Source organism: Nematolebias whitei, chromosome 20 (genome assembly GCF_014905685.2).
Source record: "Nematolebias whitei isolate Nwh7 chromosome 20, NemWhi1, whole genome shotgun sequence".
NCBI classification, from domain to species: domain Eukaryota; kingdom Metazoa; phylum Chordata; class Actinopteri; order Cyprinodontiformes; family Rivulidae; genus Nematolebias; species Nematolebias whitei.
In genome coordinates this window covers 7,149,414-7,166,087 of record NC_056517.1, presented here as the reverse complement: position 1 = coordinate 7,166,087, position 16,674 = coordinate 7,149,414, and the positions used below count along the sequence as shown (strand labels likewise).

General features: G+C 40.0%; 1 protein-coding gene across 1 annotated transcript in view; it reads right to left on the bottom strand.

Moving 5' to 3' along the window:
* Positions 1-3,411: 3,411 nt before the first annotated feature.
* LOC119426820 (gastrula zinc finger protein XlCGF8.2DB-like) overlaps positions 3,412-16,674 on the bottom strand; it is a 17,600-nt gene continuing 4,337 nt past the window's right edge. The window contains exons 2-3 of the mRNA XM_037694401.1: positions 8,475-8,569; positions 3,412-4,681 (exon numbers count right to left, since the gene is read on the bottom strand). Of these exons, the coding sequence (XP_037550329.1) occupies positions 3,412-4,542 (1,131 nt within the window). The 5' untranslated portion in view covers positions 4,543-4,681; positions 8,475-8,569. The remainder of the gene's footprint in view (positions 4,682-8,474; positions 8,570-16,674) is intronic.

The window sequence follows — 16,674 nt, the reverse complement described above, 5'->3', positions numbered from 1 at the left end:
GGGGTGCCACATGGGGAAAAATGGTAGGGGAAACACTGGTTTCCCCTAATGGTAGGGGAAACACTGGTTACTATTTTTAAAGAATTCTTGAGAAAATAGGAGCAATTCATAGTTTGGGAACTTGTTGAAAATTCACAATTTTTTTTTTTTTACAAAATAAAAACAAAATTGAATTGGGTGATACCAGTTGCATCTAAAGGCCTATATGTTGAGGGACACCTCACCTCAGAAACAAACGTCACTCATATTTGTATGTTTGAAACGATTAAAATAAGAGTCATCCATTTAGTTCTGAACAAATGTCATGTTTATAAAAGATTCTTCAGTTTCAGCTCACAGACTTGTAATAAGATGTTATTCTGTACATCTGACCTCAGAAAGATACATTACTTTGTTTGAATCTGTTAAAATAATATTTGTCCTTTTGTTGGAAACCAATGTCATTTTTCAAATATTCTGTGTTAACTGTTAAACCCAATATTGAACTCAAGGCCTTTGTATGAACTGAGAGATCGTTTTAAAGAGGCTTTGTTCAACTGACCTCGGAGTTTTGGAAACATCCGCACTCGTTATGTTTGATATCTTCCCTTATCAAAAAAGAAGTACTTTTCTCAGCCTCGTTCCCATAGGAAGATGGTGCAATAAGGAGCCTTTGTCTGTTCTAATGACCTTCCTTCTCCAGGAACACATTTATGGTCATCCGCACCCCTCTCAATCAAAACATTGAATGTTATTTGAATATTAATTTTAAGATGTAATTTCTAATGTTTCATTCCATGCTTGAATATTCATGAGAAATGTATGTTTTAAGTAATAATACTTGTACAATTTTGTCGTATGAAACTTTTAAAGGCAGATAAGGATTTCAGATTATTTAATCATCCTCTTTATATGAAACAAAGGCTCTAAGTTTCAGAAACGCCCTAAAGTCTAATCATGACCGCTGATTGGGTTAGAAGTTGGAGGCCACGCCTTTCTCTTGATAGGTGGACCAATCAGATCTGTTTTAACGCAGCAAGTTAAGTTTTGTTTAGGACTTCAGAGCAGAGTTGATTGAAGAAGTACCTTCTAAAATTACGTTTCTAGAGAAATGAGAGATGAGAAGGAAAATGGAGCACAAAGATTTTCTAACTGTTAAAAGTTAGTTTTTATTTAAAGTTCAGGCAAGTTTTCAACTAAGATGACCGTTACATTTTGTCAGCCACTGATGAGTTCTAGAGCATCAAAACCTGATTTATGCATCAGCACCAAGATAATATTTATAACCACCAGTCAGTACCGGTCAGCTTTGCAGCGTGAACGACGTTGACCTATTCCACAGGTAACAACCAAAACCAGATGGAGAAAAAGAATGCTGCCTTTCATCCTTCAGACAACTCGGAGATCTCCACTTCAGAGGTTGCTTAAATGGACTTGCTGCATGTTCTGTCTGGTATCCATTTGGAGGCTGTAAAGCGAAAGGAGCATCCGTCTCTTCGAAGCGGCTCGGACATCTGAGGTCCTGACTTCCGAGATCTCCTCCTGATATCGGCCAATCAACCTGCACGCTATCTCAAAAGCTGATTGATCTGCGTCCTAGTAGGATTCAGGTTTTCGTCTGTTTGCTGGTGACCTGACATTACAGCTAGTGCTTAATTTGAACCGGATCTTGCTGGAACAAAATCTGGAAACTCTCATTTTGTCAGGGTGTGCTCTGGCAACTGTTTGCTTGGATCCGACAACTCTCAGGCTTACTAATAAAGTTATGAACAAATATGACTACCATGTCATTTTGGGAGCCATGCTTGAACGGTGTCGCTCCCCTCTGCTACTGAGACGACAAATAAATAACTCAGACATCTCCACTTCTGTTTTTATGATGCTCTGGATGCTTGTCACCCACAAAGCGCATGCAACAAAGAGCATACACTCAGAGCAAGAGTGATACTTGCACCTCTTTCGCGTTGACAAAATGTTTTAGTTTTATCGATGAGTTTGTCAAAGCACAATTTCAATGTTGTTGGGTTTTTTTTGGTAAATACAGAAGTAATGTTTAATAAATGTTAGGACTCTATTATTTGCTAACAAAATAAATTTTATGTCATTAAACAACTTGTCAGGTTCTTGTCTTGTAAACATGCGTGTTCCCCAGGAAAGCCCTCCCCCAGCCGGTCTGCCCACTATTTGCGTTCTGGCAAAGTTTACAAATTAAGCCCTGATTACAGCGGTTACATAAGTAATCTTAGAACACAATTCACTTACAGTGTTTTCCCTACCATTATACAAGCAGGGCGCCCCGCCAACAAAACTGAGTGCCCCATCTACCGAACACCACCCCAACCACCTATCGGCACTGACGTAACGCTAAACTAGCGGCTCGCAATGCAGGTGCACTAGCTAAAAAGCTAAAGGCAGCTTCTTCCTTCATGTTGAACCCTCACGCTGAATGCACCCTCGCCACTCGAAAACTGTTGGTTCAGACAGCACGCGGCTGAGATGTGTCACTGTCTCTCTCCTCTCACACACCCTGCTCTCAAACTGTCAGGGCAAACAGCGCGTGGCTGTCTCTGTGCCCCCCCCCCCAAAACTGTTGGTTTAAACAAGTCTCCGTTCGTCCGTCCAACGGAAGAGATGAGCGCCCCGCCATGGCAAGTTATCTAGGGGAAACACCGACTTAGAAATATATTTTACAGACCACAAGTCCTAAACTCTGCCTTATAAAGTTTCAGCAATTTTAATCATCAGTTAGACTTGGATTCAGACATCATTTTATATTTGGTAACATTTTCCAGGCATACATGATCATATATATACTGTATATCACAGATTATTATTTTTTATAATAAATGCTTAAAAATCATAACTGATTCTGTGATTATTATTCAGCTATCTGTGTGTTAATTGATTTGAAATCTTTATCCTCCTGAGATCCGAGCTCTGGTTTGCGATGCATTTGTCATATCTCCTAGATATTTGTGATTAGATGGACCTGATTTGTGTATAAATAAAGATTCCTCTTCGAACAGGAAGTTGTATTTTGTTACATGGTTATGACATACTTTTGTAAAAATAAAAATAAAAAGTCCTGGGATAGGGACAATGGGCTTATTTTACAGTATAAAACAACATTAACATGGCTTAACAAAGTATAAGACACTATTGAACAAAGTGAAGTATAAGGTACAGCAAAGTCAAAATGTAACGTCCCCATATGTGGACGCAGGGTCTCAGGAGGTTAAAAATGGGAGGAGCACTCATGTTATTTTGGGGTAAAGAGACTGATTCATTAGACTTGATTAATTTCCTATACATAGGTGATGCCCAAAACGAGGTTATTTACATAATACATGCATATTTTATGATCTTAACTCATAACTGATGATCTATACATATTACACCCCATACGACTACATACAATAATTATTTTAATATTTACAGAAATAAATTTTTCATTCCCGTGTGGACTTTAATGTGTGAGTTTAAACTTGTCTTCAGACTAAATCTTTTTCCACAAAGATCACAAGGAAATGGTTTGTCTCCAGTGTGGACTTTCATGTGTGTATGTAAATTTGTCTTCACAGTAAATCTTTGTCCACAAAGTTCACAAGGAAAGGGTTTGTCTCCTGTATGGACTCTTATGTGTGCGTTTAAATGTGTTTTCTGACTAAATCTATGTCCACAAAAATCACAAGTAAAGGGTTTCTCTCCTGTGTGGACTCTCATGTGTATGTTTAAAGTCGTCTTATCACTAAAGTTTTGTCCACAAAGTTCACAAAGATACGGTTTTTCTCCTGTGTGGACTCTCATGTGTCTGTTTAAATGTGTCTTATGACTAAATCTTTGTCCACAAAGTTTACAAGGAAACGGTTTGTCTCCTGTGTGAACTCTCATGTGTGAGCTTAAAGCCTTCTTCCAATTAAATCTTTGTCCACAAAGTTCACAAGGAAACGGTTTGTCTCCTGTGTGGACTCTCATGTGTGAATTTAAAGTGTGCTTTCGAGTAAATCTTTGTCCACAAAGTTCACAAGGAAATGGCTTGTCGCCAGTGTGGACTGTCATGTGTCTGTTTAATTTTGATTCGCAAGTAAATATTTTACCACAGTCATCACAGCTTATTGATTTTGGCCTTGCCTGGACTTTCCTGCGTGAGTCTACATTTTTCTTCTCTCCAATACATTTCTTATTAAGTAGACAGCTTGAAGATTTCACTCCTGAATGACTAGTCATGTGTCTTTGAAGAGTCAGATTACTGACATACTTCTTACCACACTCAGAGCAGCTCAAAGATTTGTTGACAGTTTTGACCTCTGATTCAGAAGCCCTGCTCTCCTTCCAGTTTTTCATACCATCTTCACGTTCTGATTCAAAGTCTGATGAGTTCTTTAGCAGAGAGTCAGGATTGGTCATTTCATCATCCTCTTCATCCTTATTAATGTCAGTTTTTGAAGAGCTGGAACAGTCTTTGTGACTCTTTAAATCTGGGTTCCTGGTAAGTTTTTTATAATCCTCCTCACTCTTTAAAGGAACTGTAGTGACCAAAAACCTGATATCTGTCTCCTCCATATTGAGTTGGTCTCCCACCAGACTGGTCCAAGGATCTTCTCTTCCACTCTATAAGAGGCTCTGGGTCCTGTTGGTCCACATCAGGCCTTCCATGTTAAGGAGCTTCTTCTTTTAATCAGCACCAAACAGACAGGAACCACTGAAACACATGTACATTAAGGACAATGTTACTTCAAAACACACACACACACACACACACACACACACACACACATTATTTTACCCTCACAATCACCATCTTCTGTCTGCATTGATAATATCAGCATATTACTACAAAATAACAAATTTTCAAGGCACAATTTTAATTTTAAGTTATTCTGTTCTGAACAAAGGACCATTTATGATAAAGTTTTGTTTTTAAATATCACCCTTTGAAAATAACAGTTATCTAACAGCTAAATCGCCCTTCCAATGTCAACCTTTAAGAGTTTTATCACTGAGAATCAACTTGTGCATTATGAAGGTTGCCGTTATAAATTACATGTTAGGGATGTTCTTGTTGCTAAAAATACTGGAACATTAAAAACCACACGATTGGTAATAATACAGGCAAACCACCTGTTATTGAGAAGGCAACATTTATATTTCACATTTAGTCATTAAATGCATTTTACATTTTTCACACAGTCTGGTTCCAAATATAAACACTTTAGCTCATCCAAATCCCCAAATCCATGTTTTTAATGCTTTGATACAGTGTAGGATTCAAATTAGCTGATATTTATGATAAGGCCTGTCACGATAACAAGTTTTGCTGGGCGATTAATTGTCTCAGAAATTATTGCGATAAACGATAATATTGTTTGAGATTTGACAATAATTAGTAATTATTGACAAATTTAAGAAGAAATGTTGTAATTTGTTTTGTGTGTAGTACTTGTTTCTGACCACCGGATGGCAGTATACGACTGTTTGAACCGAAGGATGGATAGTGAGGGAGCGAGCAGCGTGTCTTTTTTTTAAAAATTTGAGGGAGGCCCTCTTGACATGACATGGTCTGTCTCTCCTTCATGTTTTCGGTTCTTAAAATGGCAGTCGCTCGGTGTGGTTTGAGCTCTTTAGCATAGCATTTGTTACACAAAGCATTTAATAAAAAGTCAGTAAAGAAGTTATCAGCTTCTTTTTGCACAGAAAAACACCTTTTTACACAAAGGCACGGGTTTCAACCGTGAATTCTGGAGCTTTGACAAAACAGTTTTTTTCCCGAGGTTGACTTGTTAGCTTAGCTCGTAGCTTAACTTCTCAACTTAGCTGCTTTTAACGATCCAAAAACACGATTTTGGATGGTTAAAACAGATTTTAAAGAGAAAAGAGAAAGTGAGCCCTCCCTGGGCTGCCACCTTACCATGGTGGAGGGGTTTGAGTGTCCCAATGATCCTAGGAGCTATGTTGTCAGAGGCTTCACGCCCCTAGTAGGGTCACCCAAGGCAGACAGGTCCTAAGTGAGGAACCAGACAAAGTACAGCCCAAACTCCCCTGTGATGAGAAAAAAAATGGACTTGATGTTCCCTCGCCCGGACGTGGGTCACCGGGGCCCCACTCTGGAGCCAGGCCTGGAGGTGGGGCAGGTGGGGCACGCAGGCGAGTGCCTGGTGGCCGGGCTTTTACCCATGGAGCTCGGCCGGGCACAGCCCTAAGAGAAGACGTGGGTCCCCCTTCCCATGGGCTCACCACCTGTGGGAGGGGCCAAAGTGGTCGGGTGTAATGTGGGATGGGTGGTGGCTGAGGGCGGGGACCCTGGCGGTCTGATCCTTGGCTACAGAAGCTGGCTATTGGGACGTGGAGTGTCACCTCAGTGGTGGGGAAAGAGCCTGAGCTGGTGTGTGAGGTTAAGAGGTTCCGGCTAGAAATAGTTGGACTCACCTCTACGCAGGGCTCTGGCTCTGGAACCAGTTTCCTTGAGAGGGGTTGGACACTCTCCACTCTGTAGTTGCCCCTGGTGAAAGGCGCCGAGCAGGAGTGGGCATACTTATTGCCCCCCATCTTGGTGCCTGTGTGTTGGGGTTCACCCCGGTGAATGAGAGGGTGGCCTCCCTCTGCCTACATGAGGGGGGATGGGTTCTGACTGTCGTTTGTGCTTATGCACCAAACATCAGATCAGACTATCCACCCTTTTTGGAGTCCTTGGAGGGGGTACTGGAAAGTGCACCTCCTGGGGACTCCCTTGTTCTGCTGGGAGACTTCAATGCTCACGTGGGCAATGACAGTGAAACCTGGAGGGGTGTGGTTGGGAGGAACGGCCCCCCTGATCTGAACCAGAGTGGTGTTCTGTTGTTGGACTTCTGTGCTCGTCATGGATTGTCCATAACGAGCACCATGTTCAAGCTTAAAAGTGTACATATGTGCTCTTGGCACCAGGACACCCTAGGCCGCAGTTCGATGATCGACTTTGTCGTTGTCTCATCTGATCTGCAGCCACGTGTCTTGGACACTCGGGTGAAGAAAAGGGCGGAGCTGTCCACTGATCCCTACCTGGTAGCGAGTTGGCTCCAATGGTGGGAGAGGGATAGTATGGTCCTTCAACCAGATACTGGTAACTTTGGCACTGTGGGTAGGTGCAAAGTCCTGATAGAAAACAAAATCTCCATCTCCATAAAATTGGTCAGCAGCAGGAAGCATAAAGTGCTCTAAAACTTCCTGCATTGACCTTGGACCTCAGAAAACACAGTGGACCAACACCAGCAGATGACATCGCCCCCCAAATCATCGCTGACTGTGGAAACTTGACACTCGACCTCAAGCAACATGGATTCTGTGCCTCTCCTCTCTTCCTCCAGACTCTGGGACATTGATTTCTAAAGGAAATGCAAAATTAACTTTCATCAGCGAACATAACTTTGGACCACTCAGCAGTAGTCCCAGGCGAGACGCTTCTTACGCTGTTTCTTGTTCAGAACTGGCTTGACACAAGGAATGTGACAGTTGAAACCCTTGTCTTGCATATGTCTGAGCGTGGTGGTTCCTGAAGCACTGACTCCAACTGCAGTCCACTCTTTGTGAATATCCCCCCCCCCCCCCCCCGTTTGGAATGGGTTTTGCTTCACAAGCCTCTCCAGGGTGCGATTATCCCTATTGCTTGTACACGTTTTTCTACCACATTGTTTCCTTCCCTTTGCCTCTCTATTAATGTGCTTGGCACAGACCTCTGTGAGCAGCCAGCCTCTTCAGCATTGACCTTTTGTGCCTTGCCCTCCTTGTACAAGGTGTCAATGGTCGTATTTTGGACAAATGCCAAGTCCTCAGTCTTCCCCATGATTGTGTAACCTACAGAACTAGACTGAGAGACCATTTAAAGGTATTTGTAAGTGTTTTGAGCTAATTAGCTGATTAGACTGTGACACTAGGTGTCTTCAATGTTGAACCTTTTCACAATATTAACTGTCTGAGATAATGAATTTGGGGTTTTCATTAGTTGTCGTTTATAATCATCAACATTAAAAGAAATACATATTTGAAATATATCAGTCTGTGTGTAATGAATATAATATACAAGTTTCACTTATTGAATGGAATTAATGAAATAAATCAACTTTTTGTGATTTGTAATTTTATGACCAGTACCTGTATATATCACAGTAAAACCGCTTACAATATTCTTTTGAATGAAACTTGACAACATGTATTTTAGTTTGTTGTTACAGCATTTTGATAAATGGACAGTACTGAAGTGACTGTTCTGATTATACTGTATGTTAACAAATATTTAAACTAATATACCAGAAAGATTCTATTTCTGAATTCCTAGATATTTTGGTGTAGAGGACTGCATTTTCTAGATGAATTTCATTGCAACGTGATGTCGTAACAAGCTGTGAAGAGAAAGATTTTTTCAACAAGTTCAAATTGCAGACGGCTTGATTGCAAGATCAAAATGGTTCCTAACACGGCTTAGCTCCACACTTCACTTTAGACTGCAGTAAATAAATACATACCTATGTAACCCTGATGTGTGGCTCGATACCAGCGAACTGATGAATCACTCACCCAGAAACTCTTCTCAGCTTCACACAATTAACACGAACTTCATCTGTAACAACAACAAAAAAACGTGCGGTTGGTTGTGGTCTGGCATGTAGCTCCTGCCCCTACCCTGAGAATGTCAGACAGTAAAAAACTGCAGTCAAGCCAGCCTACACTTCCAAAATGATGGTTTTCTTGTGCATGCAAACACTATAAATGGTAGTAGTAACGTGTGCTAGGTGTTTTCAAAATAAAAGCTGTGAATGATATAATTGCTATGATACAAAATTAGTTTTAATGTCCGCCTGTGAATATGGATCCATGTTTTTGCTTTTGACACCATTTTGTGTGGTCATTTGTTTGTTCTTTATGTGAGAATGTTAATTTGGTTTCCCTGAAGTTTCCAATAATACTAAAACAAAACTGTTAAGTCTCTAAAGAACAGTCTCACTTCAGGCTGACTGTAGCACACCTTCAGACGTTACTGAGCAACTTTCACAAAGATCTGATGTGGAATTTAAAAATGAAAGCCTCTTAAATTTAGCTATTTTCATTTCAAGTTAACAGTTTCTATTTTTATTAAAACCAAACTGTTTATCGAAAATTTTTGAACGATATCCAGCCCTTATGACAAGATATTTAACATTAGCGCTGGAAGCCAGATTAATGCCATCCAAGGAGGGTGAAAGATTGAAAAATTAATTCCTAAGATGCTCAGGTCCAGAAACTAAAACCTCAGTCTTGTCTGTGTTCAAAAGCAGAAAATTTAGGGTCATCCAGGTTCGTATGTCTTTAAGACATGCTTGTAGTCCAAGTAGCTGATTGGATTCAATGGGTTTCATAGACAAATATAACTGACAGACAGGGCAGACCAGCGTAACTCGGAGCTGGGGAGACGGCGCCCTGCCCAGTCTGGCTCCAAGGCTCCGGGGGGAGAGGACCGGGGAGACCAGCAGAGCTCCATCCAGCTTGCTCTGAATTTTGTCGTCGGCCACCAAGCACAAAAAACGCCAGCATGTCAGCGTTAGACCAAGGTGTTGCCATTATTGTTTTTAAAATCTTTCAAATAGGTCCAGCCGCTGCTCCGGTCTGAGAAGTTGCAAATGGCGGATCATTGTTTTGAAAAGTTTCTGGAAGATCCAGTGACTCCGCCCCTGACCAATCAGTGACCAACAATGTTCTGACATCACTTTTTCGTACCTACTCGGCCAGGTCAGAACCACAGAGCCAAGTGTCCTGAAAATAGGGTCAGGTTCTACATACCATTACTAATGGGAAAGCCTTGGAACCGGGCTGAGTCGGGTCCAGTCGGGCCGTACCGTTACTAAGGGAAAAGGGGCATACATTTTCTGTTTTTGAACACAGACGAGACTAAGGTTTTGTTTCTTGGACCTGGGCATCTTAGGAATAAATTTTTCAGTGTTTCGCTCACCTTAGATGGCATTAATCTGACCTCCAGCTCTGTTAAAAATCTTGGTGTTACTTTTGATCAGGACATGTCTTTTATCTCCCACATTAAAAACGTTACTAGAACTGCCTTCTTCCACCTGCGTAATATCGCTAAAATTAGAAAAATACAGAGATGGGCGATATGGCCAAAACTTTTATCACAATATATTTCTTAATTTCAGTCAATAACGATATAATTCAATATCGATATAAACAATATAAAAGCCTCAGAAAAACTGTACAAACAAATTAATTTTCACCTTATATTTATATATAGCCTTCAAAAAATTTTGAAATCACCATCAAATAAACATAAAACGCTCAACTTTGTCAATGTCTTATAAATTTATTAATTAATTTAAGAGAAACAAAATAAACAAAACAAATTCATCCAAAAGAAAAAAAAAAAACATTGAATGAAAATGGTGCAGAAAGAAGAAGAATATCTGTTCCTTTATTTAAAAAATAAATAAATAATTACAAACAACAACTCAGGCTTGAACCCCAAAGCGAAAACAAACAACATCAGGCATTCTTCACATGGTATCATAGTTTCCTAGCAACTTTAACTTAATCATCTTTTTAAACATATAAATGGTTTTAGAGCTTTTTATGGTGATATCAAGCCAATTCCACAATCCTGTTCCCTGAATTACAATGCAGTTCCTTCAGACTAGTTCTAAATGAAAAGCTCTTTTTTGTAAAATGAAAACAGGGTTTGTAATTGTTTTGCATGCTTTTCCCTAGGGATGCACCAATTGCAATTTTCTGGCCGATCATTGATTTCTAAAAAGTGACCTACCGATTCCAATTTTGGCCGATACTGATTTTGTTTTAAAAGCGACACTGTCAGGTAGGGCTGGGTACCGTTCTAAAAAAATCGGTATCGGTACCAGTGTCGGTACCTTCACTTCGGTGTTGGTTCCTGGACGGTTCTTTTTTCGGTACCAATTTTGTAATTAATATTAATTCTAACAAGAATAAAATTACGTTACACATTACAGTACAAATTGTAAATTTTATTTTTTAACTTTGGTATTTTTCTATTCCAAGCAGTTTTCTTACATAAAAACAAACAAATAATTTCCAGGTCAAAAGACCAGTTACAAACCAGTGACACGTCAGTGTCTAATGTTCACTGCTACACATTGAGGACCTTTTCACTGAACAGCTTTTGTTCAGAAACATCAACATGTCTGCTTTCTCTGGACACAAACAAGATGCTCCTGGCTGATGGTGTCTCCAGCAGTAGAACATGTTCACTCTGAGGCTGTAGATGAAGATTGTTGCACACACAGACACCTGGTTGTCAGTTTGACATATTGTCCCTCACATCCCACCAGCAGGTCACTGGATTCAATGAGGTTAGGGTTGATGCAGACATCTGTACCTCTGCCTGAATCTTTCTGTGGTTCTCTGGGTTTAGGGCTCTGATCATCTCCCTAATTGACATTAGAACAAAACATCAACAATAACATGGTTGTGTTATTATTACTCAAAAAACATTATCTAGGCTGAGAGATAAAGGTTTAACTGGTCAACAAAATCCTTTAAAGTTTAATTTACCTCCAACATGCAGCTCCACTGTAGAAAAAGCAGCAAATTTTTAACAACAAAGTCGGATTGTCCTGTGGCGCCCACCTCGCTTTTCTTTTGTCCTCACATCTGGGTCAGAACCTCCTGTGAGGAGAACATGAACATAAACAGTCAACATTAGTGAAATGTTTAAGCAGCTGATCCAATGGATGAGCACATTTTTACAAGCTAAGATTTATGTTGCTGTCAATCTTTAGTTAGCTTCTGAGTTTAGCTAGCTATGTAGATAAAATAAATTTACACACTAATATGTTAAAGTTAGCGTTACATGGATCATAGTTTATTTCACCGCGATGTACGTGTTAAGCTGCAGTTACACTAACAAACATAACTCACCTGCTGAAACTCAGAGACGTCCTCGGAGTTCTTTGATGAAGAGTCTGGTCATGGAGATAATGAATCAGGACGTTCAGGCTCTACTCACAGGCTGACTTTAATGCTGAGAGGAGGAGGAGGAGGGGGGAGGCTAATGAACTCCTCTCTCCTCGCAGAAAAACACGGAGCAACTTTCAGCAGCGCGCTTCGACAACACGCGCTGCACAAGTGAACCCGTCTGTGGGCGTCACCAGCACCATAGACATAATTATACATAGATTAGGTACGGCAGCTCTATACAGCTCTGGATGTAATCTGGGTGTAGTCTGTTTGTCATATGTCTGACGTTTTGCCTGCCTGCATGCTGAAACCACGTGACACGTTACAGCCAATACCGAAACTTGACACCGAAAGAAGAGTGATGTTTCAATACATACACCGACCGGTGCAGTTCGGTCGGTGCCAAAAAAGAACCTCGGTTCGGTACTCAGCCCTACTGTCAGGTATTAGAAGGTCACAATGCATCTTCAATTTTCCTTTTTTTTTTTTTGAAAAACATACCCTTGAACAATATCCTAGAAACAATACAAACTTGTTTTAACTGGCCATGATGTAGTGCTCTGAAATATAAATGAAGTTCAGACAATTGTTGTTAAAAATAAAAAATATATGTAAAATCGGTTTCTCATGCAAGTATCGGCTGAGTTCCAATTTCCTAAAATTAAGGAATTTGGGGTGGATAAAAATCGGTGCACCTCTACTTTTCCCCAAACTTCAATACAATAGAGTAAATATGGAAAAATCATTACATTATACAATATGTGATACGCCACGGGAAAAGCAGGAACATATTGTGCACGCTCAAACTGAAAAAAAGCAATAAAACCTTCAATTTCCGAGAAAATAGTGAAACTTGTTTTTTTGCAAAATATACTAGTTGAAAAGTTTAAATTCAGCTTGTTTTCAGAGTAAAAAAGAGCCAGCCGGGATTTACGTATCGGGGTGGGGAAACTCACAGCTGATTAACATGCGGACTTTGTTTGGCTGGTTTCGGAGGTCTTCACACCGTTTCTTATTGGTTTTGGCCAATAATATGCAGATTTGCAAGAAACACATGGCTACTTAAACAGGTAGGCTTCTCGTGCTGTTGGATTTATGTTTTTGAACGAAGATAGAACAAGCTGAACGCGTTCCTGAAAATCTTTGCTGGCAATGCCAACAGAATAACGAACACCTGATAAGAAGTGCAAACCTTCCAGATGAGAAGAAGACTGAAGTAATCAAATAGCAACAGGATCATCTTCAGCTTGTGCAAAAAAAGAGAGCCGTGTACAATGAGATGATAGCTGCCTGCAAAAAAACCTGTATGGACTATCAATTGTCTATTGGTCCCTCCCCAGCTGCAACTAAGAAAATCAGGATGCACTACAGCTTTGATTTTGCACAGCAGGTAATATTCATTATTGCACATTTTCCTAAAGTACAAAAGTTTATAAAACTGTTATAAAGAGACAGAGCTGTCAATTGTTTTCATCCTTGTTTTTCCCTCTCTGTCCTCATCAGATGCACTTCCCATCAAATCCACTTGAGCCTGGGCCAATGTACTTCCTGCCTCCGTGGAAATGTGGCCTTTTGGGGGTTTTGTGTGAAAGGTTGCAGAAACAGGTCAATTTCCTGATTGACGAAGGCATGTCATCAACTAAGGGAAGCAACGACGTCAGCAGCTACAAACCGGATTCCAAAAAAGTTGGGGCACTAAACAAATTGTGAATAAAAACTGAATGCAATGATGTGGAGGTGCCAACATCTAATATTTTATTCAGAATAGAACACAAATCACAGATCAAAAGTTTAAACTGAGAGAATGTATCATTTTAAGGGAAAAATATGTTGTTTCCAAATTTCATGGCGTCAACAAATCCCAAAAAAGTTGGGACAAGTCCATTTTTACCACTGTGTGGCATCCCCCCTTCTTCTTACAACACTCAACAGACGTCTGGGGACAGAGGAGACCAGTTTCTCAAGTTTAGAAATAGGAATGCTCTCCCATTCATAACTGTTCAATCGTCTTGGGCCTTCTTTGTTGCACCTTCCTCTTTATGATGCGCCAAATGTTCTCTATAGGTGAAAGATCTGGACTGCAGGCTGGCCATTTCAGTACCCGGATCCTTCTCCTACGTAGCCATGATGTTGTGATTGCTGCAGAATGTGGTCTGGCATTATCGTGTTGAAAAATGCAGGGTCTTCCCTGAAAGAGATGACGTCTAGATGGGAGCATATGTTGTTCTAGAACCTGAACATAGTTCTCTGCATTAATGGTGCCTTTCCAGACATGCAAGCTGCCCATACCACAAGTGCTCATGCAACCCCATACCATCAGTGATGCAGGCTTCTGAACGGAGCGTTGATAACAACTTGGGCTATCCTTGTCCTCTCTGGTCCGGATGACATGGCGTCCCAGTGTTCCATAAAGAACTTCAAATCGTGACTCATCTGACCTCAGAACAGTCTTCCATTTTGCCACACTCCATTTTAAATGACCCCTGGCCCAGTTTCCCAGAGCTTGCTTAGAAATGGCTTCCTCTTTGCACTGTAGAGTTTCAACTGGCAACGGCGGATGGCACGGTGGATTGTGTTCACTGACAATGCTTTCTGGAAGTATTCCTGAGCCCATTCTGTTATTTCCTTGACAGTGGCATTCCTGTTTGAGGTGTAGTGACGTTTAAGGGCCCGGAGATCACGAGCATCCAGTAAAGTTTTACGGCCTTGACCCTTACGCACAGTGATTGTTCCAGATTCTCTGAATCTTTTGACGATGTTATGCACAGTTGATGATGATAATTTAAGTCTTTGCTATTTTACGCTGGGTAACACCATTCTGGTATTGCTGCACTCTTTCTGCGCAACAATGGTGGAATTGGTGATCCTCTTACCATCTTGGCTTCTGAGAGACACTGACACTCTGAGAAGCTCTTTTTATACCCAATCATTTTGTTAATTGACCTAATTAGTGTTAATTGGTCTTCAAGCTGTTCGTTATATGCTCAATTTCCTTTTTCCAGCCACTTATTGCTACTTGTCCCAACTTTTTTGGGATTTGTTGACACTGTGAAATTATGAATCAACATATTTTTCCTTTAAAATGTTACATTTACTCAGATAAAACTTTTGATCTGTCATCTATGTTATATTACGAATAAAATATTGACATTTGCCATCTCCACATCATTGCATTCAGTTTTTATTCACAATTTGTTTAGTGTCCCAACTTTTTTGGAATCCGGTTTGTATATATGTATTAAAATACACATATAGATATAATTTATGTTTGTCTTTTCATTCACCATTTTAATTGTGTGTTCACAGGTTTTGCACTCTCAGACTGAGCCACCAGAACACCGTGGGTCATGCTGAGCAACACTGTGTCTACTAAGTGTACAGAAAATGGAGTGTGAATCATGAGGATGATGCTCAAAGGGCCTACATTAAAATTACAGCTAGCAGTACAAAAGTCTAAAAGTTAAATGTGGTTTCAAAATAAACACCAACATCCCTGAACTTGGAGCATCTCCTGATGGACTCGATGTGTGATCGCTGCTGCCTGGAGAAAGTTTCCTTACAAATATAGGACATGCAGCATCCAGCAGGCCGTGGAGGCAAGCAGTGAACTGAAGAAACATCATCCATACTATGCACAGGTACATCATCAAACCACTGTGACCTTGTGTGGAGCCAGAAAGACACGGCTGTCGTCCGTGCGTCTCCAGAACAGGAATTGTGTGAAGCTCGTCTCCAGAAAGCACGAAGCTTCTTAAAGATATTTCTCAGAGCACGTTTGTACTGCAGCTTCAAGGGAGACATAAATATGTAAATCATGCTGTTAACTTATATTTGAACATTTTGTGTAGCAATTTTCTATAAAATGTTTTACCTCACACAATGTTCATCATGTATGTTACTAGAAATGTTTAATTACATAAAATGTTTACTTCAATATAGGATCTGTTTCATTACATGTTTATTTCTTACCTGAAACATGTTAATACATCAAATGTTTACTACAAAATGTGATCAATTTCATCAAGTTTACATTCAATCAACCTTTATTTAGACAGGTAAATCCCATTGAGCCTCGTGGACTCATTTACAAGAGAGACCTGAGTTCAACAAAGAATGATGACATACATGTTCCCTGAAGTGATGAATCAAATATTTCACGAAAGTGTACCCCATGAATTTTTATTAAATGAGAAAAAACAACCACTTATGTTATTATTCAACTGTAAATATATTTCAATCAATGAGTGCAGCAAATATAATTTTTTCTCCAATCTACATTTTACATATATCAGTAGCAGCATGTGCAGGTTTCATTAGAATTAGGTTTACAACCACATTAGAACAAATGTTCACTAAACTACAACACACACACACACACACACACACATAATGTTAACAAGTGTCACCTCTTCACCCTCACATGTAAGCACCAGTATACTTAACTGGTATATTTACATGTAAGCACCAGTATAGTTAACTGCTATATTTACATGTAAGCACCAGTAGTTAACTGGTATATTTACATGTAAGCACCAGTATAGTTAACTGGTATATTTACATGTAAGCACCAGTATAGTTAACTGCTATATTTACATGTAAGCACCAGTACAGTTAACTGGTATATTTACATGTAAGCACAAGTACAGTTAACTGGTATATTTACATGTAAGCACCAGTAGTTAACTGGTATATTTACATGTAAGCACCAGTATAGTTAACTGGTATATTTACATGTGAGCGCCAGTATAGTTA